This window comes from Ictidomys tridecemlineatus, chromosome 1 (genome assembly GCF_052094955.1).
Source record: "Ictidomys tridecemlineatus isolate mIctTri1 chromosome 1, mIctTri1.hap1, whole genome shotgun sequence".
NCBI classification, from domain to species: Eukaryota; Metazoa; Chordata; class Mammalia; order Rodentia; family Sciuridae; genus Ictidomys; species Ictidomys tridecemlineatus.
Window position 1 is genome coordinate 8,591,443 of NC_135477.1, and position 27,400 is coordinate 8,618,842.

The window sequence follows — 27,400 nt, forward strand, 5'->3', positions numbered from 1 at the left end:
ACCCATAACGGGTGTGTGACTACTGAGCCAAAAAACATGAGGAGGAGAGCAGCACTGCCCAGCCAACCTGGGGGGCTTCCCCAGCACCTGGCAAGTTAACAGGTCCTCTTTGGGCACCATCCTCCTAGAAGGGGTTGGGTTGCAGGACAGTTAGGAGAGCTCCAAGCTAAACGATGTGTTGAAATAAGCAGGCCAATTAAGAAACGTATGTCAGTAAGAGCTTCTTCATAATAAAACGATGACATTTAAACATACACAAATGTAGATAAACGCTTATGTACTTTCACATTCTTGTCTGCCTCTGTAGGAAGAGCAAGAGTCCCACAGGGAGGCCGCACTTAGGGAGGTTCTGGAATTCAGAAGGAGATGTTTAAACACCCAGGCTGCCGGGCACAGGGGAGGACTCCAGCCCCAATAGGGAGAGCAGTCACACACTGCTGGGGACTTGGGGACCAGCTCAGATTGTTCAGCAAGTTCTTCCAAATGTCGTATGGTTCCCAGACATGACCAAGGGGACCCAGCTGGGATCTGAGCAGCTGGATCAGGTTTAGGGCAACAGATGAAAGGAAAGGAGCCAACAGGAGTTTGGCTGCAAGAATCTAGGACAGACACAGTCAGCAGGGTCAGCTCCCCCCAGGCCGCCCCGTCTCACCCTCAGGGGTTCCCTGGGCCATCACCCTGCATCGGGGCTCATGGTCTACACTCCCCGAGGGTTCTGGTTTGAAGTGTGGTCTCCTGAGCAGGTACCCCAGTACCAGGCTGGGGCTGTGAACAGCTAGGATAGGATCTACCCCACGTCCGCTCACCTCAGGGCTTCCTCCTCATTATCAGCCAGTCATCCCAACAGTGAAGTGCAAGACCTCCCAGCACTATGCAGCAGAAGCTGCCATCCATCACCAGCGGGCACCTGGGCAGCTGAGCCAGCCCCACTCTCAAACAGTGAGTCCCCAGGTCCTGAGGATGAGCCGAGACAAGGGCACGAATCTCATCCTAAGCCAGGTGCCTGCCCCTGGGTCACAGAAGCTCCTAGGCATGGACCAGGGAGTCTGCGGGCAGGTCAGTCTCTGGTCCATTTGGATGTGTCCAGTTTTCTAGAGCATTTTCACCCCCAGGGGAAGGGTTCAGGGACACCCCAGGGGGCAGTGAGTCGGGCCAGCAGGTGACTCCTGGTGACTCCTGCCACTCGTCCCTCCTCACCTCTCTCCCCTTTGCTTTGGCCCATTCTTTCATTCAACCAGTGGGAAGGCCCATACCAGGCCACCAGGCCACCAGGCTTGGATTCTCAGCTCCTACAGACAGTGTCTGGGGAGCCTGGGCAAAGGGCAATGCCATCCTAGGGTCAAGGGGACATGAAAGGGATGGGTGATCTCAGAGCAGACTCTTCTAAAGAGTGGGGAAGGAGCAGCTCTGGTCCAAGGACCCAGGTCCCAGCTCTGTCTGTCTAATGTGCATCTGTCTGTCTTTCTCCCCCACCCCCATACATCTCTGTATCTGTCTCTGAATTCTCTGCCTCCACCTGCCCCGGCACCATGGCTCTAGGTTTCCCAGGCTTCGACCTCCCCCTCCTCTCTTCCCCTCCAGTCAGGAGGAAGCTGTCCTGCTAATGTGAACGCTGCACTGCCCATGAATAATTAAAGGCCATGTGTCTTGACTTTATAATTTGTCATTTGTAACTTTCCCTTGAAGCTGGTACTTCAATGCCTGTAAACAGTAACGGGGCGGGTCCGTGGCTCTCACTGCGCAGGACGCACCTCCCTGCGGCACCTCACCCTGCTGTTTCACTCCATGTGAACGTGGATCGCTCTGAGGATCACTGTGTTCAACAACATACACACCTTGCACCCACATTCCATCAGGTGGTGGAAATTCCAGAGGCCCAGGAAGCCTGGGGAGCTCCTGGGGGGATCCAAGCAGCATCCCACCTTTGTCCCCCCTGGTCACACTCCCTGCTGGACCAGGGAGAGGCCTTCAGAGACTCTGGAGCTTTGCCCAACTTGGTAAAAACACACTTGGTTTTAATTTTGGGGTTTTGTTTGGTTGTTGTTGTTGTTGTTTGGGGGGGGGCATCACTAGGAATTGAACCTAGGGTGGGCTCTACCACTGAGCCACATCCCCAACCCTTTTTATTTCTCATTTTGAGACAGGGTCTCACTAAGTTGCGGAGGCTGGCTTTGAACTTGTGATCCCTCCGCCTGGCGACTCACCGGATCACAGGTGTGCACCACGATGCCCATTTTGGTTTAGTTTTTGTTACATTTCACTTATCTGAAAACTGGTCATTCTCAAGGTCCTGCCAGTAGATGTTCAACAAATTCGTCCCACAGAGATTCCCCACTAGCCAGGCAATTCTCCAGAATGCCTCTTTCCTGCTCTGCTAAATACATGATCCTGTATGTCACAGAGTCTCTATCACAATTTTGTGCATTGAAATAAAAGAAGCACAAGGACTAGACATGGTGTGGCCAATGTGACATGGTGTGGCCAATGTGCTGTGGTAAGAGCCTGAAACTGGGAAAGTTTTAAAAGCTCGTTTGTTACCACATACGTCTGCAAACTGTGCCTGGGTACAATAAGAGGAGAAAGGACTTAAATCCTTTGTCCCTTCCTTCCAGACCTCCTTACAAGACTGCAGCCTGGGCACACTCAGGGCCTGGGAAGCCACTCCCTCTGCTCTCACCTGTGACACGGCAATGCCAGCTCAGTCTCTGACCCACTTGTTACAGATCCAAACCAATGAAAGTCTAGATTCAGGCCCCGACTTTGCCTGGAACACATGAATTACAGGATTCTGAAGACTCGAGCAGACAGCAGAACAATCTCCATCAAAAGGAAAACTGAGCACCAACAGCTCCATGCTCCGCCACCTGTGAGGCGAGCACCTCTGGACAGGTGCCTAACAGCCCTGGGCCTCAGTTTCCTGCACCACGGGCACTGGAGAGAGAGGGGACAGCGCCATGCACGGGTGCTCTGGGAGCTGGGTCTGCATCTGTAGGGCACTCTGTACAGAGCCCAGCACTTAGAAGGCATTTACTCACCAGTCTTCAAAGGGTTAGAACTCTACGACTGCCCGGCTCCGTGGTGCACACCGAAAACCCCAGTGACCTGGGAGACCCTGAGTCACTTAGCAAGACGCCGTCTCAAAATAAAAAAGTAAAATAAAAGGGGGTTGGGGTATAGCTCAGTGGTTAGGTGCCCCTGGGTCTAATCCCCGATGCAAAAAACAAAACAAAATGAACAACAACAAAAAAACTCTACAACTAAAATCACTGAGTCCTTCACGTAACACATCAGAGAAACCTAAACACAATCATGCTCCCATCTTCTTTAAAGTCCTGTGGCTGAGAGACAGCTGTACCAGTGATTCATGAGTTTACAGAGCTATGAAAAAGGAACGTGACTTTCCTTGCTCTTCCCACACATCAACACACACACACACACACACACACACACACACACACACACACAGCTAAAATGGCTGTGGGTGAGGAATTGTAAAATTAAGCAATAAATCTCACTCAAATATTTACTGAGTTAATCCAATCACTCGGAGAGAACCTGTAATCAGCCAGGAGAGCTGAAGCTGTTGGCTGCGGGCTCCAGGAAGCACCGGGGGTCTCCCTCTGGCGCTCCCAAGAAGGGGGGGCCCCCGGGAGCTGAGACATGGAGAGCGCGGGAACCAGTCACCACACAGCTGGGGAGAAGGTTCCAGAGGGCGGCTGGCAAGTGCAGAAGGGGCTAGGGTGTGGCTCAGGGGGACAGCTCCTCCCAGCACACACAAGGGCCCCCTTCAGCCCTGTGCACCTCAAGAATACCCAAGGAGAAAGAGCTTCGGCCACCTGGGAGAATGAAGTGGACAGAGAGGAGAAGGTCTGCCAGGAGGCCTCAGAGAGGGTAGCAGTGACAATGACAATGTTGGGCATATGCGGAGCTGGGAGGCCATGCAGGGCTTGGCCCTGGGGAAGGACTTGCCCTGGGGCATGTTTCCAGAAGGTCCTGCTGAGACCCACAGCAGGGACAGGAATGGCAGGATTTGAGGCAGCCCTGGGAGGTTACAGTGACAGGTGTCAAGGAGAACGGCAATTTCAACCTGTGCTTCTTAAAAGTTTTGGCTAAAAGTGCATTTGTTTTTACTTGCACTAGAATGAATACAGGGAAGAAACGGTTTTTCTTAACTCCGAGAGATTCTGAATCTCTTGTGTACTGGCTGATTTAATAGCAGCAAAGACATCAGAGCCATAATCGTGGTTTAAATATGACAGGGCTGAGAAGTAACCCTGGATTTCAATTATACGTTTAACAAAGCTCCAATGGACAGATATAATTTCCCACATCAAACAAGCATGGCTATCTCGAGGTTAAGGGTTCTGTGGCAATGACCCAACTGAGTTAAAAATAGACTCGGAGCTGACCTTCTTGCCAACAAGTTACTCTACCGTTATCGGATAAGCAAAGGCACACGGATGCGTCTGAGGACGGTCACCTGGCCATTTCTCTTCATCATGCCTCCAGCCTCCCGGGCACACAAAGCTCCTTGCTTTATGTTTACAACAGATGTCAAGGGCCAGCCCTGGGCTTCGTGTCCAAGCCGCCTGCACAAAGGCTGAAAGCTGCCACTATCTCCAAGTGCCGGCTGTTTAAAAGCCGTCTCCTGGCTTCGCAGGAATTCTAGGGTGAGTTGAGCTCCATAATTAGGGCTGGCTGGGCTACATAACCAGGAGCTTCGGTTGAACCACATAATTGGGGATTTGTCCTTTCTTCTTAGTTCATCACAGAACTGTCGACTGATCATCACAATCAAAAGGAAAGAATCGGGGGATTCCAGTGACAGGTGCACGGCACCTGCACCAGCATGAATGGGGACGCTGTCATTTCCACATCAGGTCCCCTTCCAAAGCCAGCACAGGGGCCAGCTGATCAGGACCAAGAGGACCACTGAGGGGATGGCAGCTCCAGGCCAGAGTCCTTAATGACAATGCCACTGAGTCACCACTGCCCGGGCGCCTGGAGGCTTAACAGAAACTGTGCAAAAAAGAGGCCAGTGGTGGGGAAGAGCATTTCCAGGTAAAGACAATAATCAGAAACTTAAGTGCCATCGTGAAACCGAGGTCCCACAAACCCTCCACGTCCTCTTCAGACACCAACTTCCACCAAGGACTTGAAGCAGGGAGGAAGAGAGGTGAGGGGAGGAAGAGAGGGAGGAAGGTGTGTGGCACCTAGGAGACAAACTCCGGGCTCTTCACTGTGAACGGACGCTCCGTGAGGGTCCCCGACTGTCCCTCCTCTGCCAGCTCCATGTGCTGGAATCCTAACCTCCAAGCGGATGCTAGGGGTGGTGAGGTCACCAGGGACTCAGGTCCTTAGGAAAGAGGCCCCGGAGAGAACCCCCGACTCCTGCTGCCACGTGAGGACATGGCAAGAGGTGCCCACCTCTATGACCCAGAACGGGAGCCCTCACTCGACACCAAGCCCGGCTTGGATACTAGTCGTCCTGGCCTCCAGGACTGTGAGAAATACGTTTCTGTGGTCCATAAGCCACTGGACTCATGGTATTTCGTTTCAGCGGCCAGAACAGACGTCCAGAGGTGAGCTTGCGCATGCCACTGACGTGTCCCCAGGGCCGTCCACCCGAGACCTCTGCAGACTTGCTCCTCACATCTGGGCCCTGGCAAGCGCAGGGCCTCATCTCCTCCCCAGCTTCATTCTCCTGCTGCTCTGAAGACCTCTCTCCCCCAGGCCACCTACGGACTGAGACCTCCAAAACCGTGAGCCCCCAAATAAACTTTCCTCCTCTTACGGTTCTTCTCAGGTCCTTCAGTCACAGGAGCAAATGAGCCACCGACACAGTCATAACTCTTTAAAGGCGACAGCCACCGTGCTGCTCCTCCAGCCGCATGTCCCCAACGCAGCCCTCCTCCTGCGCCTTCCTAGAGGAGGATGTGCTCTATCTGAAGTCCTTGCACCCACCTGCCCCCTCCTGTGCACCTCATCTCACACAGATGGGGCTTTCTGGGGTCACCCCAGTGTCTCTGCACCTGCAACCTGATGGCTGGTCACAGAGCGCACAGCTCGCGGGGGAGATGGACTTTTGTCCACACACACCAAGGGACGTCACCTCACGCGGGGTTACACGTTCTCCGGGGCTGGGATGAGCTGGTCCCCAAGTTCCCTGCGGAACAGCAGGTCCAGCCTCTATCCCACGACTCCCCGGTGAGGCAGCCTCTCACCCTGAATCCCTGTCCACATAGGGGTGACAGCTGAAGTTCTTCCGAACCAGAAGGACCCCCAGGAATGACCATTTCCAGACAATCCTGAGAGACAGGAACCAGGAGCTGCACTGCCCCACCTCCGACCTGACAAATCACAAACTCCAGATAGAAGAGAGGCCACTCGGGAGACGCTCAGCAAGATGAAGTTGGGCCCTTTTCCCTTTCCTGCCTTGAACACAAACACAAACCTGATCCCCGTTGACTCCCCTTAACTCCATCTAAGACTTCCACCACCCTCCAGGTCCAGTCCCAGCCATTTCTGCCCCAACCTGCGGCCACTCCAGTATCTTGTGCCAAGCCCAGCTTCTGTCTCCACTAGTCCTCTCGGCCAGCAAGGCCCTGTCCTTGCTCCCTCTGCCCAGCACACCCTTCCTGCCCAGCCGAGATCTTGCCAGGCTTGAGGGAATGTCTCCTCCTCCATGCAGCCCTCCTGTCCTGCTCTCCCCATCCCTCAGAGCCCTGCTGAAGGCTCCCTAGTGCCACACCCTGTGTGTCTGGTGTCAGCCTCCCCCAGTGGACTGCAAGCTCCCTGCAGGCCAGGCTGTGCACCCCGTAAGCCACCCTGCCACCCTGCCCCCCGCCCCCACGTCCACAGGGCCCAGCCTTGTTCTTCACCCGCAGCCCACCCTGCCACCCGGGCCCTTTCCACTGCACAGTTCAACTGCTCCCATTTCATCTTCTAACGTTTTTGACCAATAACATGCCTCCTCGGGGTGTGGCGGAGGGACTTCCCAGGTGGGATTAAAACAGCACCCGGGAAACGCAAGCAGTACTTGCACCTTGACTGGGAAACGCGAGATGTGAGCCCCGCGAGATGTGAGCCCCGGAGGCGCATGAAGAACAGAAGTGCAGGGGGCGGTGGGACGCATCCTGGGGTCTGAGCAGCTGGCTCTGAGGTCAGCACCCTCCTCCCATCTCCCAGGCAGGAAGGGTTTTCCTCACTGCTACCAACCGTCCAGAACAGTGACACTAGTGTGGCCTTCCCACAAACTATCAGCACTTCAGTGTTTTTCTTCACGAGGAATTATGCTGTATTTAAAAAAAAAAAAAAAACAACCCTAGATGACCTCACATCCCTATAGAGGATAAAACTGAACTCAGAAGCAGAGGGCAGGATGGAGGGTGCTGAGGGCGAAGCAGGCCGCGGGTGGGAAGATGTAGGTTAAGTGGTACAAAACTTCAGCCAGAGCAGAGGAGTAAGCTCAAGAGCTCAACCGGACGACTTGGTGACTAGTTAATAACCTCGTGTCGTACACTTGAAAATTCAAGAGAGCCCATGTTAAGTGTTCCCTTTTACACAAAAGGTATGTGAGGTGATATGTGTGTTAATCAGCCTGACTCAGCCTCTGCATAATGCACACAGATTCCAAAACATGACACAGTACCTACAATTTTATTTGTCAAAAAAAAAAAAAAAAAAATCCCACGAGCACAATACTTCAGAACATTCTGCACATCATTTCTTCTCCGGGGTCTCCAAACACACATGTCCACTCTGACTTCTGCCCCCACTCTGCGGAGCTCTGCAGGTGGCAGAAGCTGATCGTCCACAGCGAGCGGGCATTGCTACGTTCCCAGGTGGTGAGGGAGGCGTGCACTGACCGGCGCCCTGTCCACTGGCTGTGTGCAGTACCTGTCAAAACCTGGCGTTGTTCCTACCAGTGTAGGAGGCTGGGCACGCTCTCCCCTCTCTATGGAAGGAGAGTTGGGTCAGTTTATCAGGAACACCTCACCCTGCAGGCTACCTGCCTCATGACCCAGGGAGCACACAGGACTCACAGACATGGATGGACAGGGGCGCCAGGTGGGAAAAAAAAAAAGAGAGAAAATGAAAATCCCCAGTCCAAGGAACACCGTACTGCCCAGCGGCCCTCAAAGCACGACCCCACCACAGGGACAGACAGTCCCACTCTGGGAAGGGACCACAGGATAAGGGAGCTCTGCTGGCCAGGGCCCCCCTCCCAGCCCAAGTTTGCTGTCCAGACTTGGGAGAGGAGGCTGGTGACTCAGGGCCTTGGAATCCAGGGGCAGCACAGACCCTGCAGTCTGCGGGAGGGTGAGCGCTGGAGGTGGAGAGGGGCCCAGGAGCCACACAGGGGCTCAGACACACCCTCACCTGCGACCAGAGCCGTTGGACGGGAAGGACATGGACAACGAGTACCTCTCTCCTCTGAAGTCCCTGCAGCAGAGCCCTTTCCCCACCCATCAGCAGCGAGGCTCCAGGGACACACTGCAGGAGCGCCCAGTCACACACGCCCACCCTCCTCCTGGCCCTCGGGTCACTTCTCTCAGGCTTTGCCCTGGCACCTGAGGATGCTCACTCCAAGTGCCAAAGCCCAGCAGCTGTCCCAGGAGCAGGCTGCCTCCTATGGTCCCCCAGTTAGCGCAGCTGTCGAAGGGCATTTGTGACCAAGCCAAGGACCAGGGCCCAGAGCTCCCTCTTCTCGGCGTCCACACCTCCCTACCTGGGCCACGGGTCCAGTGTCCATGCAGCTCAGAAGCCGAGGCAGGAAGCCCCCCAGCAGCTGCATGCCTGTTAGAGGGCTCAGGGGGGCAAGGCCACTCCAGGGGGTCAGCTCTGGCAGATCAAAGAAGGCGATTCCAACACCATCCATCCTGATGCTCCAGTGTTTGGATTTTTTGGACTTCTGGGGTATTATTTTTTTGGGGGGGATGCACGTGTCCTTTTCCTAAAACCATCCTGACAATCACCTCTGTAGGAACTCTACCTGTCAATCACGGGAGACATGTTCCCTCTTTTTTTTTTCTTCCTACTTGCAACAGAGGGTGTCTAAGGCCCCAGGCAAAGCCCTGTGTGAGGAAGGGCCATTCTGGGTGCAGCTCTGTGCAGGACACTCTAGACTCTAGGCTCCTGGTCCCCAGACCTGCCCTGCTTAGTGCACATGAACTTGCCCAGGAGTTCCAGCTCAGGGCTCTCCACAGGCTGGAAACCAAAGGGCGCTGGAGCCTTAGGCGGCCCACAACTCCCCTGCAGCCCCCGCTGGCTCTCTGTGCACCTCTGCCGTTTCCTGCTCCTGGAGACTGATGCTGAGCAGTGAGCCCCACTCGCCCCGCAGCCCTGCATCCCAGAAAAGTACCCTAGGGCCGCTGCACGGGACAGGCGCACTCCCGGGATCCCGAGAGTTTGGCCTGACCTGCACGTGCGCAGCTGTTTTCCCTAAGTGAAGCAGCAGCCCCTGCCTTCCTCCTGGAGGGAAAAATCCTTCCAGAGTGCTCCAGGCAATTAACTAGCCAGCATCGTCAGCGAATGGCAAAGAGGAGTGAGTGACTCTCCAGTTGGAGCCCCCTTGGATGCGATTGCTTCTGAAGTTCCAGAGAGATCTGACCCCCACAGCCCTTGCTCAGGACTGGACTGCAACACACTCCTCCAGGTGACAGGCAGCAAACAGGCAGACAGGTCCTGTGACCTTCTCCCCCGTAGAGGACAACGCAGCCCAGGCTTTTTCTAAATCAAACTTCAGCCTGGACCTACTAAAACCACGGGGCTAGAACACGAAATTAAGACCCCAGGGAGTCTCTGGCATGTCCCTGGGACCTTGACCGCATCCAGTTCATGTGCGGGCCTCTGTCTGTTGGAGCTCGGGTCGTTTTAACTCCGACTCGACAGGTGGGTTACGGAAAGGCCATGATTACCCCAGCACCTCTGGGCTTGCTGGGCCTCCGCAGAGATCAGCCCCCTCTTGAAATGTCAGTATCCGTCTCCCTTAGAACTAACCTGCCTAAGGAGCCAGGAGCCAGATCCTACAGGACAAAGACGGGAGCTACCACTCCGGGAGGAGCTGGATCTACGGCCCAAGTTCAGTCATTTTTATCCCCAAATAAACTATCCACTACATCTCCTCCTGGGACAAAGAATCTGCAGTTTCAGCTATTTCCCTGTCCCACTGTCCCCCGTTTTAAGCTTTCTAAGTAACATAGAGTCCATCTAAAAATATATAAAGCAAACTGCAAGTTAAAGGGAAATGGTTTGAAGTGGCCACTTGACACACTCTGAATCATGACGAGGAGGAGCCTACGAGGTATTCACAAGGTTCCTAGGAGATCTGAGCAATTTTCACTTAAGAAAATCCCTCGGTGACTAAGATTCTGATGCTTCCGTTCCAAAGTCCCCAGACTTTGGCACCACAGTCCCGCAGACCATGTGAAGCTGACATGTTGGCGTACGCTGGGCCCAGCAGCTGGCCCGAGTCCCCAGCTCATGAGGACACACAGGTGCTGTCCCTGCCTGTGTCCTGCTACCCCAGGCCCCACTGCTTTGCCTTAGGCACAGCTGCATCCCCGTCCCTCTCAGGAGGAAGCAGCAACACACAGGAAACGGTCCCTCCTGAACAAGGTGGAACCCTGCGCCAAGTCCACCACCCCGACAGGCGACGTGGTGCCCACCACTGGGGAGTGGGGTGCAGTAAGCCACCTCCCAGGCCCAGGAGCCCCCTCCTTTATCAGAGCCAAGAAGGCAGGCACCGAGGGGAGGAGCCGCTCACAGGCCGGCACCAGCCTCCTCACAAGGCTCTGCAGGGCTGGTGATGGGCACCTGGTCCCCCCAACCATGGGATGGAGGTTGGAGGTGGAGGTGGGACGGGGAGAAGATGGCACAGGTGGAGGGAGGTGGAGACAGAACCAACAGAGGAGGCCACAGAGTGGCGCTGAGCATAGAGGTTTGGAAGAACAGCGAGCGAGCGTGCAAGAGGGGAGAGTCAGACAGGGAGGGTGGGGCTGGAGGGAGGAGGGAGGGCTCCCGCTGCCACCTGCGTGACCTGCCAGTAGCTCTACCCCAGGCTGCAAGCTTCCTGGGGCACTCAGAGAATGTTGAGGCAGGGACTCACTTCCTCTAACAGAGGCACCATGAGGACCCTCTTTTGCCACCATGATGCCAGGCAGGCGGGTGCCGAGCCCACTCATGCGGCAGCAGCAGGCCAGGTCCCCAGAACCCCACACCCAAGGCACCCAGCCAAGGCCAGCACTGCCCACCGCCCCATGGGCAGCAGAGGTGGCCGATTTTCCTCGCTAGTAAGACTCCCATCCGTCTGTTCACCTAAGCACTCATTCAGCAAATACTCACTCTCAGCCAGGTGCCGGCACGTGCCAGGTGCCGGGGGAGAAGGATAGCAGAATGTCCTCACCTCGGGCTGGTGAGGACAGTTAAATACAGCAAATGATCACCCACTGTGCTGGTGTCAAGATCCCCAAAGAGGGGATGATGCGGAGCTGCGATCTCCAGTGTAAGAGCCACTTGTCAAATGTCACCGAGTTAATTTGAATTAAACAGAATTGAATATTTGATTTTTGGGTTGCACTAGTCACCTTCTGAGGTCTACTGCACTGGACAGTGCAGATGACAGGGCCCTTCCATTGCCACAGAGGTTCAACCGGACAGCACTGGAGAACAATGGCAGGTCAACCCATGGAGAAGCCAAGCTGGGGAAGCAGCTGGCCAGAGCAGCTCAGGGTGGAAGGCCTTCCTGGAGACCCTCGGCATGCGCAAAGGCCCTGAGGCAGGAAAGCATGGCACAAAGAGCTGCCAAGTGATCCGTGTTGGGGAATATCAGGCAAGGGGAGGACTGTAGGCCCTGCAAGGGGGTGGAGGTTTGACTAGACACGATGGAAATGGTCACAAGGTTTTATCCAGGGAAGGCCCATCACCTGGGCTGTCCTACAAAGAAGGGAAGTGAGGGAAAAGAAGACAAGACTAGACCTTTGGGTTCTGGTTTGAGTACTCGGCTGGATGAGGTCCCATGTGCGGAGATGGGAGACGATGGGGCTGGGTTAGCTGGAATGTGCAATCAGGGGTCTGGGTTCTGGGCATGCTGGGGACGGAGCGCAGGCAGGCCCTCTAACTAGGCTGCATCCCCAGCACAGTTTTGTTCTGGGACACATTAAGGCTGAGCTATCAGGAGCAGTCCAAGGATGGGCATGGTGCTCAGAGAAACACGGGAGGCGGCCCAGGTCAACGACAGGAGGGCTCCTGCACTGACCGCAGCCTGCGGCCCTCAGGGAACAGGAGCGGGTCTGAGCCCTGCGCCTACCATCTGGACAACCCGCTCACTGCCGGCTCCTGGGAGCAGAGGGCTGCTAGAACATGGCTCGTGCTACCTGTGGCTGCCTCTGCACAGCAACTGGAGAGCTGGTGTCCACCCGAGCCCAGGTGTCCACTACCTGACCCTTCACAGAAGGAGCCTGCTGACCCCTTGGTTTAAACCATCCAGAGGACTCGGTTTCTTTATCTGTGACATTCACCCACCTCTCAGGGTCAACGGATATCAAATTGCCATAATGAAAAAGCCCAGCATACGGAGACGGGCACAAAAGTTTCCACCGAGTACTGGGCCGAGCCTGCCTAGCAAGACCAAGCGGTACTGACGCCACGGTGTCCAGCTCCATTTCCACACTGGCAACAGCACATGGCCCCGGGGACCTGCCCTCCGCACACAACCGTGGATGTGCATTTGTCAGTATAAACAGAAGCAGGGTCCACGTCCAGCGCAGGACGGGCATGAGCTCAGTTCTGACTCCGACGCTTCTTGTGCTGGGTGTCCCCTGACCCCTTAGCCATGTGTGACAAAAGCCTGAGTCGGCGAACCGTTGATTTTCACAGAACAACTGCTTACGATGCCTAAGCCCACACGGTCGACCCTAAGGGGTAAGGACACAACTGTTCAGCGTCATTTGGTCACCCCGACACTGCCCTCGCCGGGTGATCCATCTGGCAAGAGCAGCCAATCGTCTACCAGGCTACAGCTGTTTCCTAGGCAACCAACAATCTAGCCACAGAAACAGGCTGGAGACTGGAAAGAAACACCGGGACGTGGAGCAGAGGGTCAATGGCAGGGAGTGACCCAGACTCCCCTGATCTGGCCACAATGCCCTTCTGCAGACTCACACTCCACGACACCAGGTTTCCAGCTGCCGGCCCAGGCCCAGCAGAAAGGGGTGGCAGGATCCCCTGGACTTGCAGGAGCTACCCAGAAGGCCCACAGAGGTGGTGGGGAAGGGCAGAATCCACGGCATTCAGCCACAGGGCCGGACCAGAGATCTAGGACTGGTACTGGGTGTGGGGGAGTGAGAGCTGATGAAAGATTCCTGATGGAGCACCAGCAGCCTTTCTGGCCTCCTGAGGCTGTGAGGCTGGAGATTTTCAGGGATGGGTATCTCCTCTGCTTTTGCAGTCATCAGGCATTTTCCTCATCTCGAATCTTTACAGACCCAGTGTTTTGCTTCTGAGAAAGCCCATAGGGCAGGTGGGCAAGATCATTCCATGGACCCTCTCAACAGCTCCCAGACTGAGACCCAAAAAAGGTCAAGAGTCACACAAAGGATGGAAGAGACCAGAAACCTGCCTCTGGTCTGCAACCACATCGAGATGCAGAGCTCCAAGCCATGCTGCCGGGGGAGGGTGCCTAAGAGCTTTTTCTGTTCTTAGCTCTGATCCAACCCACTTCTCACACCCCAGTCCACGCTCATCAGCTTGCCCCTGCCCCCAGCCCCCAGCCCCAGTTTTCATGCACTGACTAGTCCTTAGTCACAGGGCCCTAACTGTGGCTTTGGATCTGCCACTACCTGTGAAGCCAGCTTTAAAGACAGGTCGTGAGTGCAGTTAGTCAATGGGTCTAATAGCAGTAAAATGAAGGCCGTGTTGAGAATGCAGCCTGGGAAGGCAGCGCAGCACTGGGGGAAACTGAAGTGTCCCCAAGGCCCAGAGCCCTTTCTAAAGAAATGTTAATGGAGCGGCTCCCAGCACACAGGGGGGTGCCATCAGAACCCCCCCCAGGCCCATCGGCCCTCACCTTTTGGGTCTCCCCCCTACATTCCATCACGGCAAGACGACAGAACGACAGAACGAAGGACAGGAACGGGGAAAGCTGAAAGAAGCTATGAAAAAGGGAAGAAAAAGAAGCTACAAAAAGGGGAAGACAGGGCCCTTCCATGGATTCCACCTCCTGGGTCCTCTTCTTCCTTTCTGCTGTCCTTAATGAGCCTCTACTCTCCCCTCTGCACTGGCCTCGCGGGCCTCTCTGGTGTCACACTTCAGCATTGGGGAAGTCAGGACGGCGACACCTGCACCCTTCCTTCCCTCTGCCAGCTCCTCGGTCTCCTCCTCTCTCACTCGCCTCCTGGCGCGGCCACTGGATCCTCCCGGGTCCCACATTTGCAGTTTGCTCCTGGGGTCCAAGGCCTGAGTGGTGCACACCCTGAAGGCAGAGCTCCTGAAGAACTGGCTCTGGTGAATGGTAATGGTCTCCGTGGCTGAGACGCTGGGGCCCGGGGGAAGCCGGAGAGACCCTGGGATGGAGTCACCAACTGCCCGAAGGACAGAGTACTTAATGCTGCCTCACTTAGCAGAAACCAAGTCCCAGGGGCAGGAGGAAGGCGGGAGAGAGTCGCTCATCTCTAGAGAAAGGCCACTCCACACCAGTGCTTCTGCCTGATGCCCGCCCCCCAGGCCGGGTGCTGAGAACACAGTTTCCACGGTGGAGTCTCCCTCTGCTTGCTACCCATTTTCTCCTTGGACATGGCCACTGTTGCCTTCAGAAGGTCTTTCCCAGTAAGGAAAGGAGCAGCAGCGGTGGCCATGGGTGGCTGGAGGACTTGGAAGGAGAGGAGCTGTACCTAGCTCCAGGCTTCTCCAACTCCGACCTGCCCCAAATCACCTGGCATCCTTACAAACTTGGGGTGAAAAGGGAAGTTCTGATCCAGCTGCCCGGGGCAGGGCCTGAGACGCTGCAGTTCTTACAGGCCCTGGGACCCCGATGCTGCCAGTTTGTGGGCCACACAGGCCCTCCTGCCCCGCCAGCCTCCTCCTTCCCCATGCCCCTGCTCTCCTGTACAGGGCAACTCTGTCAGCTAGGGCTACAAAACCTGCCATCTGAAAGAAAGAATTCCTGGGGGGTGGGGGGACCCTCCAGTCACTTCCAAATCCTCTCTTGGCTTCACTCTTACACTTGGCCCTCTGCAGACCCACCTATCATTGGAGGGAAAAAAAAACAAAACTGATTCCAGTTGTCACAGGCTGCAGCTGGCGGCAGGTGAGCACCCCAGGTTGTCTCATTCCTGCAACCCCAATAGCAGCATCTTACAACAGAAGCTCTTTTCTGTGCGGACCCATGGCGCCGTCTTGGTATTATTCATGTGCATGCGTTTTTAGGGGCAGGGAAATACATACGATCAAGAAAGACTTGTGCCTGGGTCAGAAAGAGGTGCACTCAACACATTTTTTAGAGCCCTCTAGATTGCAGTGGGTGCATCTGGAGTAGAAAGGTAAGCCCCAGCTACACATAGAGCAGAGACGGGTTTTGAAGAAGGACAGGTGCTAGGAGTGGCATTGTCCCCAAACATTTCCTCTCTCGTTTTTTAGAACAAAAATGTTAGGAGACAGAGCATGGGTTTTGGCAAAAGAATAAATACACTATCTTCAAATCATATTCAGAGAAATTTCAGAAGCACCAGCTCCAGGGAGAGAAGCCTCAGGCAGGTACATATGGACCAATTTGACCACAAAAACATTTGATAAGCAGTTTCTGTTACAATGTGGCCATTCAGCCTGAAGTTTTACTTAAACCCCCCTATCCCCACAGTGCAGAGCCTTAGAGGACCTTATCCAGAAAGGCGCCCTAACAGAATCTTTCCAGACTCAGCCTTCAGCCAACAGAACACAGGTCATTTATTAATTCAACTGGGAAAGAGGGCGGGGATGTCAGAGACTGGCGAGCTGAATTTCCAGTGGCTGAGGAGCACATTTTCCCAAACACAGGGTCACATTATCCTTCCCGAGTCTCTGAAGCACTTTGGTAGGTATGAGCTGTAACAGCCGGCCAGCTGGTGCCCATCCTGGACTAGCTCATTCCTACTTCAGAGACTCCTAATAAATAGGCTCGAATTGTTCTTTTCCTCATGCTCGACAGCGTGCGTTTCCAAGCAGACAATACTGCACCAGAATGAGAACCTGGGCAGCACAGAGCAAGGTTCCCGGCATAAAACAAAACAATCCTCCACACCATGCGCCTCCATTGTCAGATGATGCCGTCTCGAGTTACAGGAAGGAAGACAAACGATGGGTGCACACCTGCCCCAGAACTGGAGCCTGCAAAAACCCCCGAGGCTCAGCCCAGCATGACATCACCAATGGGGCCAGCTCCTCTCAAGTCCGCGCTCGGGCTGGGGAGGAAGCCCCCACCCCGTGTGGGGCCCCATCCCTACTACAACACACAGACCACTCCCTGCCATCTCTAAATCTCCACACTGAGGGCTCCCAAGAACCCACGGCTTGGCCACCCCCACCCAAGTCTCTAGAAATCTTCTCTGAAACAGACCTTTCTTTGGGAAAGGAAAGCGGTCCTCAGAGTGGACTCGGAGGCCCACTTTGGACGCCAGCCTGACTTGCTGAAATGGGACCCAGCAGGCAGACCTAGTCAATAAGCCCCATCCTCCAAACACGCCTGGGTAGGCGACTGAGAGGACCATAACAGAAGGGCAATTCTAATAAACACTCATCAAGGAAAGAGGCCACTTCTGGGCACATTAGCTCTGTGGTTTAGAGAAAAGATCGGATTCCTGGATCGATGCACAGTCAAGTACTGCCTCAACCAATGACAAGGCTGTTCGCTGTCTTTACTAATAATAGCAGCGGCCTTGTCTTCCAGTGTTCACCAGAGTACATGGGTGATCCTTAGGCTACCTGCACTACCGTCCACCAGCGAGCTCTAGCCATCGGCCAGCCAAGTGAGGGGCTGCCGGGTGTGCCAGTCTCTCTCCACCGGCCCGGGGCTGCTACCATTGAGGGCTCTTCCTTAAGAGAAGGCCTTCCCACACTCTGGTTGTTCCCATGCAGGAAATACCACTGTGTGGGGGGTGCAGAGGAAAAGATGCTGATAGAGCAAGAAGCCCCCAACCATGCACCCTGCTGCTGAACAATCGAAACGGATTCCAAAGGGTGTTTCTGCTCCCAGTAGTATCTTGAGGCTGCCAGATGCTCATAACCGACCGGGCATGAAATGCTACAAGCCGCAGCCACCAGGTAAAGCCTCACAAGGCTGCCGAGAACCCCAGGCCAGCAGCGGCTCCAGGCTGCACGGGCTAGGAGAGGCACACTAACAAAGCGGGGCAGCCTCTCCTCCTTCGGGGGGCTCTGGGCAGCCGGGCGCAGCACTTACATGGCCTCGGAAACCTCCTGGTTCAGGTCGCTGGCTGGGGCTAGCTGCAGGGACTGCGACCCTCCCATCCTCGCTGCGCCCTGGCGTGCAGGCTAGCCGCGAGCAGGGCCAGCGTCCTGGCGCGGTTCCTCCAGCCGGGGGCCCGGGGCGGGCCGGCCGGTGGCCGGGGCTGCTGCACTGCAGATGGCAGCAGCCGCTGGCATCCGTAGTAGCGATGGCAGAGAGCTGCGGCTCGCGGCCGGAGCCGGGCCCTGGGGGCGAGCGCCAAGGCAGTGTGTGCGCGAGTACGGCTGGAGCGCGCCTAGGTGTGCGCGCAGAGGAGCCGGAGGAGCCGGCGCGCACGGCTCTGCCCGGAGCGCGCTAGTGTGAGCGTGAGCGCAGGGGTGGTCGGAATAGATCTTCCCCTCTTAAAGCCCCTGGCAGCCCAGCTCCTGTGTGACGATGATGTCATCACCACCGAGCGGCCCAACGCCAGCATCTTTACAAAGCTCCAGCGCCGGCTGGCTCCGGAAATGGGGCGGGGGAGAAGGCGAAGACCCTCCCTCTGCGCCCACGTCAAGCCCCAGCCTCTCCAGCCTCTCCCAAGCTGCCCGCATTGTGTGGCTTTGAGATGTAAATATACTGCGGGGTGGGGAGCCAGGGGCCCCAGGAGGGAGGAGTGTGGTGGTCCCCAACCACTGACCACCAGAGTGTGGAAGGTCTCCGTGCAGCGGGCTCATCCCTCCAGGAAAAAGGAAATGGTCTCTCCCGCCCCAGAGGTAGGGGCACAGCTGTAGGAACAGGTAAACAGGCGGCAGTGGGAATTGAGGACTGCCCACCTCTTCCTCCTTCAGGGTTTTGGAGGAGCTAAGCCCTGTCCCAGTGGGAGCCTCCAGGCCTGATCCCCCCCTTACTGCCACCTTTGTTCTGTTAAGTTTTCTGCAAGGGTTGAGGCAAGCCTGAGAGAAACGGGCTCAGGGCCAGCTCAGGGCTAGGTCTGCAACCCCATCTTTGGCCACTAGATGAGTTTTCCACAAAGAGAAGTCCTGTGCAAAAGCTCACCCCACACCAACAGGCCAGGTAAGCTGCACTGAGGGGCGGGAGTCAGGACCCATATGCAACAAGAGTACTGGGGAAGACATAGCTCTGCAGTCTGACCTACAGTGGCAATATTTTTGACATCCAGTGTGCAACCCCGTTCTCCTGCTGGGAAGCAGCCAGATCTTGGCCCTTGCAGGTGTGAGCTCCTAGGCCTTCATGGTGGAGGCTATCAGACAAGGACTCCATCTTCTCACAAGTGCAGGAGGCTTAGGGGTAACCCTGGAATCAGACTGTCCCCTTCTACTTTGCATGCAAAGCAACCACCTTCTGAGCTCTAGACTCACAACTGAATCACCCATGGGGAAGTTGAGGCTCTTCTACATTTCCCCATGATTTCTTAACCCACAGGGCAGTCGGCCTAAATTGTATCTAAATTGTGACCAAAAGAAAAATAAAAATTAAGCTAAAAGTGTCCAAAGCATTTAAAAACTTTCCCCCAGTATATTGATTGAACACTTTCTAAAACTGTAGCCAAGGATGTCTGAATGGGCACGTTTAGGATTGCCACGCAAGGTGTTAGGATGGCTGAGAGCTTCCTGGTGAGCAGACTTGCCGCATCTGGCATTTCGTATCCATGTCAAACTAAACACCAGACCATCAGAACTGCTTCCCAAGCCTCAACACCATGAAATTCCCAGGAAACATTGAGAAGGTTCACTTCTGCATTTACATGAAAATAACTAATGATTCCGTCAGGCCTGATGAGGCCTGCTCTGGAAAGCACCTCCGGGAAGCTGTCACTCACTGTCAACACTAGGTATCATTTGGTGGCAAGGATCCTATAACCTGGTTTATCCAATCAGGATCCTTAGCTCTGGAGGGTTTGCTTCTCTATTAGTAAACAGATCTCTTGGGCTCCGGCTGTAGTTGGGGGTCCTTACCATGAGGAACTGAAAAGCTCATAAACAAGAATCTAGACTGTTAACATTTTGAGGAGGGCTGGGGCTATGGCTCAGAGGTAGTGCCCTTGCCTGGCATGTGTGAGGCACTGGGTTCGATTCTCAGCACCACTTATAAATAAATAAAATAAAGGTCCATCAACAACTAAAAAAAATTTTTTAAAAATATTTTGAGGAAAGGGACCCTTTTCCTGGGCACCTAGGGAAAGGCCTTTGGCCAAGTTGGTACTGGGGAAATGCATGGGGGGAAATGAGGAAACCCAACTAGAACCTGTCAAATAACTTTCATTTTGTATTTTGCATAACGTGCAAAATGACAGCCGTCAAAGTGTCCCTACCCTTAGTAGGTAGGAGTTTTGCTGCAATAAGGAGAGGACTTTGAAAGGAGGCCAGAGTTCAAATCCTGACTTCCCCCTCATGAGCTGTGTGGTCTCAAGCCAACTGCTTAACCGTACTGAGTCTCCACCTCCTCAGCTGGCCAAGGAGAAAGAGCAGCCACTTTGCAAGGGTTTTGGGAAAATTAAATTAAACACCATCTATGAAAGCCCAGGACCAGGACCCATTTTTGTAATAAAATTGTATTCCCTAAGTATAATAGTATAAAGATAGCATAAAGGAAATAAGTCACAGTGCTTTTACTTAGAATCCAGCAGCAACAACAAAACAATTACAATCCCAACAATCAAAAAGATACGACATAGCAACATATTACTTAGTGGATCACTGATGTTGAAAACATGGCCAAGAACCAGGACTAAAACAAATAGAATGGGGGCACCTCTGAGGTCCATGCAACTCAGACCCATGTGTCACTAGTCTGTGTGACTTTCTTACAAAAACCTCTCAGACCCTCCATTAGACTTTTTGGTGCTTAAATTACTTTTTTTTTTTTTTTTTTTTGGTGCTAAAAATTAAACCAGGGGTGCCTAACCCCTGAGTCACATCCCCTGTGCTTTTTATTTTGAGACAGGGCCTCACTAAGTTGCCTTGCTAAATAGCTGAGGCTGGCCTTAAACTTGTGATCCTCCTGCCTCAGCCTCTGGAGTCTGGGGGATTATAGACATGCTCCACTATGCCTGCCTTTTACCCACAATTTAGAACAAACTTGGCTATTTAGTAATTTAGCCTCAGAAAATACAAAGCTGAAGAAAACAGGGAGGGTAAAGGTTGTACCATTACTTGAATGTTTGTGCCTCCACCCCATTTATCTGTTGAAGCCCTGACCCCCCAGGTGATGTATTTGGAGGAGGAATCTGGGAGGAGATTGGGGTTAGAAGGGGTGATGAGGTCCCCTCATAATGGGATTAATGCTCTTATAAAAAGAGAGTCAGGGGACCCCACCCCCACCTGATAAAAACATAGAAAAAAGGTGGCCACTTGCAAACCAGGAGGAGGGCGGGCCCCAAGAACCTGACTGGGCTGTCATCTTGATCTTGGACTTCCAGCTTCCTGAACCCCAAGAGCAGCTGTTTGAGCCAGCCAGGCTATGGGGATTTTGTTACAGCAGCCCAAACTAAGACACACGGCTGAGGATTCATCACAGTAGCAAGAAGAACAGCAGCTAACAAAATAGCAAAGGACAGAAAAACAATTGAATCAGACTAAGGAAATGCCAAACAGCAGCAATTCAGGCATCCCCGGGCCCTGCAGAGACACAGCGCCTGCCCTGGGCTACACAGTCCCACAACAACCCACTCTGGCCTGTTTTGCTGTGTGTGTTTGAGGGGGGCGGGGGGGCAACCTCATCCCCAAATTCATTCCATAAGGGTTAAATCAGCGATTTGTACAACAGGAAGCACTTAGCATTCCAAAACTCACCCCCTTGTTCAAATGCATTAAGCCCCCACTTGGGCCAAGGCCATAGTCACGGTCCTGGCCCCACAGACCCACAAGATCATTTATCTGGAAAATCCACACAGGTGGCTCTTTGCCCTCTGTATCTCCCTGACCTTCACATGCCACTGCTCCTCCCTTCCTCACCGCCCCACACCCAGCAAGGCCTCTACCCTGGTCACTCTGTGAAGGACGAAGGCTTCTCCAGCAGACCATGTCCTCTCCAGACCCAACAGGAGTGCCCGCCACTTCTAAGCATGACCCTAATGAGACCGTTCCAAACAGCCCCTCTGCAGGCCTTGGGGCCACGGAGCACATGGTCTAGGGCCCTGAAGATAGACCAAGGCCACACAGACAGTTCTATGACAACTGTCCTGCTGTGTCCTGAGACAGCTAGAAACCTTGATAAACTAAGGGACGCCTCCCTCATTTCTGCAGCAATTAGTTGTTCAAGGTCTATTATGACACCTTCTCTGTGCCTGGCCTGTCACTGAATCTGCTCTGCTACTTACTGGCACACACCAGACACAGCAGCAAGCCCGGCATTCTCCTGTACCCACGAGATGAGCCTGGAAGGACTGCAAGGGACCGAGACACGGGAAAGAAACACTTGTGGTTTGAAACACAGACTTGCAGGGTCCACCTTGGCCTCTAGCCTCAGGTAAGACTCCCGTTGCCATGACAGCCAGACTCTCCTAACACTATTAGGGGCTCCCGAGCTGCTAATTAGCCCAAGTGCGTGCTAAAGGAAAGTAGGTCAGATCGCAGACCCATCTGGAGGATGCCAGGATGTAAATACAGCTGGAGAGCGGGACTGAGCACAGTGCAGTTCCTCCAGGCCCTTGGCCTTCACCACCCAGCACAGCAAGGTGGGCAGCACAGTGCAGCTGGTCCTGGAGACGAGAAGGTTGCCCACTTCCAACTCTTCCCTGAACCTGTAGCCCCACAGGTCCAGCCCATGTCTCGCCACTGTGCCCAGCACTTTCCAAACAGCCATGCACTGCATTTCGCACGCTAAATTCAAGAGCTGGAGGATAGCCCACACGGACGGTGAGCAGGAGACCAGCACAGCAGTGCAGCCATCAGGGAGAGAGCACCCAGCTGCCATCCAGAGCGCACTGCTGGGCTTTCCCGCCCAGGTTTTGCAGACTTCCCCTGAAAAAAGGGATAACCTGCTCTCAGTCACTCAGGCTTGCTCCAAAAGTTCCAAAAGCTGTCCACCACCCAGTTCTACCTCCTGGCCCTGGTCACTTGCCTCCTCCTGTGTTCCAGCAAGGCCAAGGTCCTCACAGCTCCCCACTGCGTGGCTCCTCAACCCAGCTCCTCATCCCTCTGAGCTCCTCCCCAGCATGGTGGCCCAGCTCCTGGCCAGCTCCATGCCCCTCCAGCAGACTGCTCTTCTCCCAGCTCCCTATATTTACGCTGGGGGGCTTCCTTGCCTTGTCAGTCTCAGTGACCCGTGTGTCTGCATCCAGTGCCCCCCCCTCCAGCCAAGCAGGCTGCCCTCCCATGACCAGAGCTCTGTGGCTACACCCTGCAGAAGGCCGGGGCCAAACCTTCAGTCCTACGCTGAGAAAGGGTGGAGGACCCGCGGGTTCCTCCATCTCCAGGGCCACTGGTGTTCTCTTCAGCTCTCACACAGCAGCACAACACCTCACGCCACCCCAGGGAGTCTCGGCGGTTTTCTAGAGCTGAACACAAGCTCAGGTGAGACTTTTCCAGAAGGTTCTCTGGTTCCCTCCTTAAAAGGGCCGATTTACCATCTGTTTCCCTTACCGCCTGCTCCAGACTCCCACTAGAGACCTTTCAGAGCCCTTCACAGGCTGCTCCTCAGGGGAAAGAGCCTCTAATTCAGTTATGATCGAAGCTGAGCTCTGAGGACTTCACTGTTAGACCAAAATGTGCCAGGAAAGCAGTACAGACGAGACTCACTTTCCCTCTAAAATTAAGATAGTGTTCAGGACACAATCTTGATAACTATAGGAAGGGAGGGAGGAGGGAAGAGAGGGAAGAGAGGGAGGAAGCAAGGGTGGCTGGTCCCGAGAATCCCAGGGCTATGCAAAAAGGAATGGAGAAGTCACATCGCATAAAAAAAAAGCAACACTCACACTCAACACTAACACACAAGAGGAGTCTCGGAACCCTCCTTTTGTTACCCAATTCCTTCAGCTCTTTTGAGATGGAAATGGCAGATGGCACTCTGAGATAACTTTGTAGAAAATAGACCCTGCCTCATGTCAGAAAGGATGTAACCTTGCCATCCAGGAGAGCAAAAAGAAATGGGGGTAGAAAAGATGGTGGGGGGCTAGTCCAGCAGGGCTTACCTGAGTTAGCCCTTGGAGCAGTCTGCAAGTCTGGTTCTGAGGTCACCATGACAGATGGCTCAAAACCCATCCGGAGCCTGGAGAAATGGCAAGCAGCTGAGGTGGACCAGGCAACAGCTGAGGAAGAGAAGCCCCGCCCAGGGGTGGACTGCAGGTGGCCTCAAAGAGAAGAGTGAACACCCAGGGGTGGACGAAGCCCTTGGAGCTGCTCAGAGCCTCCGTGTGAGCAGCCAAGTCAAGGACGACGTGAGGAGAGGGCCACCCGAGACTCCTGCAGGAAACACGAGGGGACCCTCGCTCCCCCCAGCACAGCCCTAGCGCTAACGCGGGTCAGGACGACGTCTGTTCAACATAAAGTCAGATCACGCCCATTTCCTTTGTCAAGGTCAGGTCTCGTTTTCTCCACCATTAACCATAAAATGTGGACCCATGAAGCAGGCTCATTGGAGGCCGTCTTTCTCAGGTAACAGTTTTCTTCAGGCTTTGCCAGTCCTCCCTCCACCTTTCGGTCCCTAACTTCATAAACCAGGTCTAAGGTCATCCGCAGAAACAAACAGGGTGGCCCAGAGCAGGCACCGGCCCAGAACAGCCCAACCTCCAAGTCAGGCTTCTGCTGAGAAGTGAAGTCAAGCTCCACCCTAAACCTCTGAAGGCAGAACCAGTGGACTCACCTGCGCCAGGTGAGGGCTTCTGTCTAGGATCAAAAACGTAACCAGGGGGAGCCCTGTCTCTTCCCGGGGAACTCTTTCCAGGAAGAACAACAGATGATCCCGTAAACAAGACAAGACAAGGTTTTGGTTCTTGTTAAAAGAGCTTTAATATTGCGCTGGGATTGCAATGAATGTTGACGTGTTAGTCGACCGAGTTCCTCTGGAAGCTTCAGTCGACTGGTTTTAGAGGCTACTTTGTACTAGGAATAAAGGAGAACTCTTGGGGTGTAAACAGAGATGGGGTCTCCCAGCTGCCAGAATGGACGGCAAACTCGCTCCTCTGGCTGGACTGGAGGAGCAGGTGGAGAGCAGCCAGCCGGCCCATCTGTAGCAGCAGGAGTTCTCAGCGGCCCAGTGAGGTGCCACAGAGACGGAAGTGCTTCCCACAAGAACAGCAACACAGCACAACCAGCAGCTCTGAACATCTTGGCTCCCCTTGGCAAGCGGCCAGCAGGACGCCATGTACTTGGGGCTGCCCCTGTCGAGGGTGGCAGCCTGTTCATTTAGGCCATCCCTGTCAGCTGCTCGGGGCAAATTTCTTCCTAGGCCTGGTGAGCTACCGACACAGCCTGACACCAGCTGCCCTACTTGTGGGCGGGGCCATGAAAACCAGGCCCCGAGGCCCAAACTGCTGACCCCAGGCTTCACACAAATCCAGAGCGCCAGGCTGGAAAGAGCCGCCATGAGCATCGATTATGCAGACCTTCCCATCCGCCGGCAGAGGAGTGAATGAGTGGGTGGGGGGTGGGGGGGTGCACACCTGCATGTGTCTGCAACCAAGCCCTAAAAATACCTCCCTCTTTCCATAACCTTCCTAGAGGCCCTGTCTGATTCCCTCTGCACCCTGCCCACTCATGATTGCTGCAAGGAGCATCGAACTGTCTGAGGACAAGGGATTTCCCCCTAAATACTTGGATCTTTGCAAACTGACTTGGACACATGAAGACGATCTTTCTGACTTCAGAGCAACCCAAGTCCTGCGTCACCTTGCAGATCTAATGGAAATGATGTGAGGGACACCCCAACACAGGCAGGTGGCCCATCAGCTTGCAGAAGCTGGCTCCATACAGAAGTTTGACCCAAAAAAGCACAGTATATTTATGTAACGTTTGTGTCTCTTTAAGCCATTAATCCAGGAAGACAAGAGGGATTCCTGCTTTAAGTGCACTTCCCAGCAGGGAGCAGACCCCAGTGTGGTGCAGCCCTTCATCCAGGAAGCCAGCAGCGAGCTCAGCTCCAGAAGGAAGTGTGGCCGGCAGTGGGCACATGGGAAGCCTCCAGGAACGAACTGCCTGTGTGGATGGACAGATGGGCAGACAGACCTATACTCAGACACACAGGAAAGGCAGAGAGCAAACCCTTTGCAGCTGAGACTAGAGCTGAAGGAAACTCAATGAAGTAAACCCTAGGATGAGGCCTGACCCAGCCTCCAGAGCTCTAAGGAGACCCACACTCAGGCTCTGACCTCCACGTCCCCCAGGGCTTGCTTTGGTTTTGTGATGTTGGGGGAGGAAGGCAGGCTGTTCTCATCTTTGCCAAAGAGCTGATAATGATAGTACCTCTTCCACAATGGAGGTTGCCGGGTTTAAATGAGATAGCACATGAGCAACTTCTTTTAGCACGGCAGGGCGAGACAGACGGCAAGTGCTTACTACATGTTAGCCACAGCTGCTTTGTGAAAAAGCCAGAAATCACACCAAACGGGGAAGGACACCGCGTCCCTGCTTTGCCGACTCTCATGGCATCTCTGGGGCACCAAGCCCAGAGCTCCTCAGTCAGGCAGGGGAGTTCAAGGCTGGTAGGCTTCCTGGAGGAGGCACTGAGTGACCCAACCCAGAAGTTTTTACCACAGCTGTGCCCTCAGAGCTTGTGAGCTCAGCCAAGGATCTGACCTCATGGGCCTCAGTCTCCCCATCTATAAAATGGATACAATAAAAGATCTGCCCGTCAGCTGTTGTGGACATTAAAAGAGTCAAGCACACACTGAAGCCTCTCTCTCAGTGCCTGGCACACGGACGGTGCCCCACGAAGGCCGACCACTGCACCATGATGCTCCAGGGCCAGGTGCCCACTCCCAGTCAGAGCCCACGAGGCCATCCCTGGCCCTTCCTTTCCCCACCCTTTTCTCCCAAAGGGCCACAGTGCCTATCCCAAGTCTCACCAAACAGCACCGCAACAACCAGGGTTCTGATCAGAGAGGAGGGCGGAGGGTGGCCGGGCCCGCACAACCAACCGCGTCCACCCAGACAGACGTCTCAGCCTCTGCTGGCAGAAGTCCCGCAGGTACCACCTGCCAACCCAGGGACAAGGCTCTCCTGGAGATGAGGCAGCTCAGTGCACTCGGAATGCTGCCAGGGACTGAGTGGACGCCGTTGCAGAACAGACTAGAACAGCCCAGAGCAGAAGAGCAGCACAGGAGACAACAGAAAAGTCACGGGTCCCACCTAGAAAGGAGGGCCAGCCAATCGCGTCCACATGCGAGCAGCCCACGTGGACAGGCCACAGCGCAGAACTCCCCGAGCTTGAGCAAAGCGCCCTGGGCAGGCTGTGGGTCCTCTGATCCGGAAGATTTCCCTTTTCACTTGTTTTGTTTGCTTGTGTCTCTCTGTTTGTTTTAATACCTCAAGATCAAAGCTGGGGTCTTCCGTGCCTTTAAAAAAAAAATCACTCTGCTTTTGCTCACTGGCTTTCTGAGAAGGGCAAGAAGGCCTGTGGTTCTGCACAGCCCCCAGGCGACGATGCTGGGTGGATCTGGACAAAGACTGGGAAGGCACTTGCGGGGGGACACGAGGTGCCATGACATCCCCAAAGAGACGGTGTCCTTTGCCTCTCAGCCCTGAAGAATGCACAGGGTCCCCATGCTGGGGGAGCACATAGGGAATCCTCCCTGGGCAGCCAGCCTCAGCCCTGGGCAGCCAGCCTCAGCCCTGGGCAGCAAGGGAGGTGAACGCTAGCGCCAAGCCTGAGGCTCTGGTGACCTGTTCCAGCAGCCTCTGCCCAGAATCACAGCCCGACCTGGGGGTCATGTCCTGCAGAGTCTCTATGACAGACAGTGTGGCCCATGTCAGCAGCGTCACCCCTGCCTCACCAGCACTGGCTGCAGGCCTGCACAGAGCAGGTGCT

The 27,400-nt window shown here is 54.7% G+C and overlaps 1 protein-coding gene across 19 annotated transcripts in view; it reads right to left on the reverse strand.

Moving 5' to 3' along the window:
• Tacc2 (transforming acidic coiled-coil containing protein 2) overlaps nt 1-27,400 on the reverse strand; it is a 186,924-nt gene that overhangs the window by 49,129 nt on the left and 110,395 nt on the right. Inside the window, exon 1 of one of the 19 annotated variants that reach the window (XM_021723364.3) lies at nt 17,432-17,766. The exons of 14 other annotated variants lie outside the window; for them this stretch is intronic. In XM_021723364.3, coding sequence (XP_021579039.2) covers nt 17,432-17,499 — 68 coding nt within the window. In that variant the 5' untranslated portion in view covers nt 17,500-17,766. Of the gene's footprint in view, nt 1-17,431; nt 17,767-27,400 lie in introns of those variants that run through there. 4 more of the 19 variants (XM_021723366.3, XM_021723365.3, XM_021723367.3 and 1 more) reach the window with 4 other exon arrangements.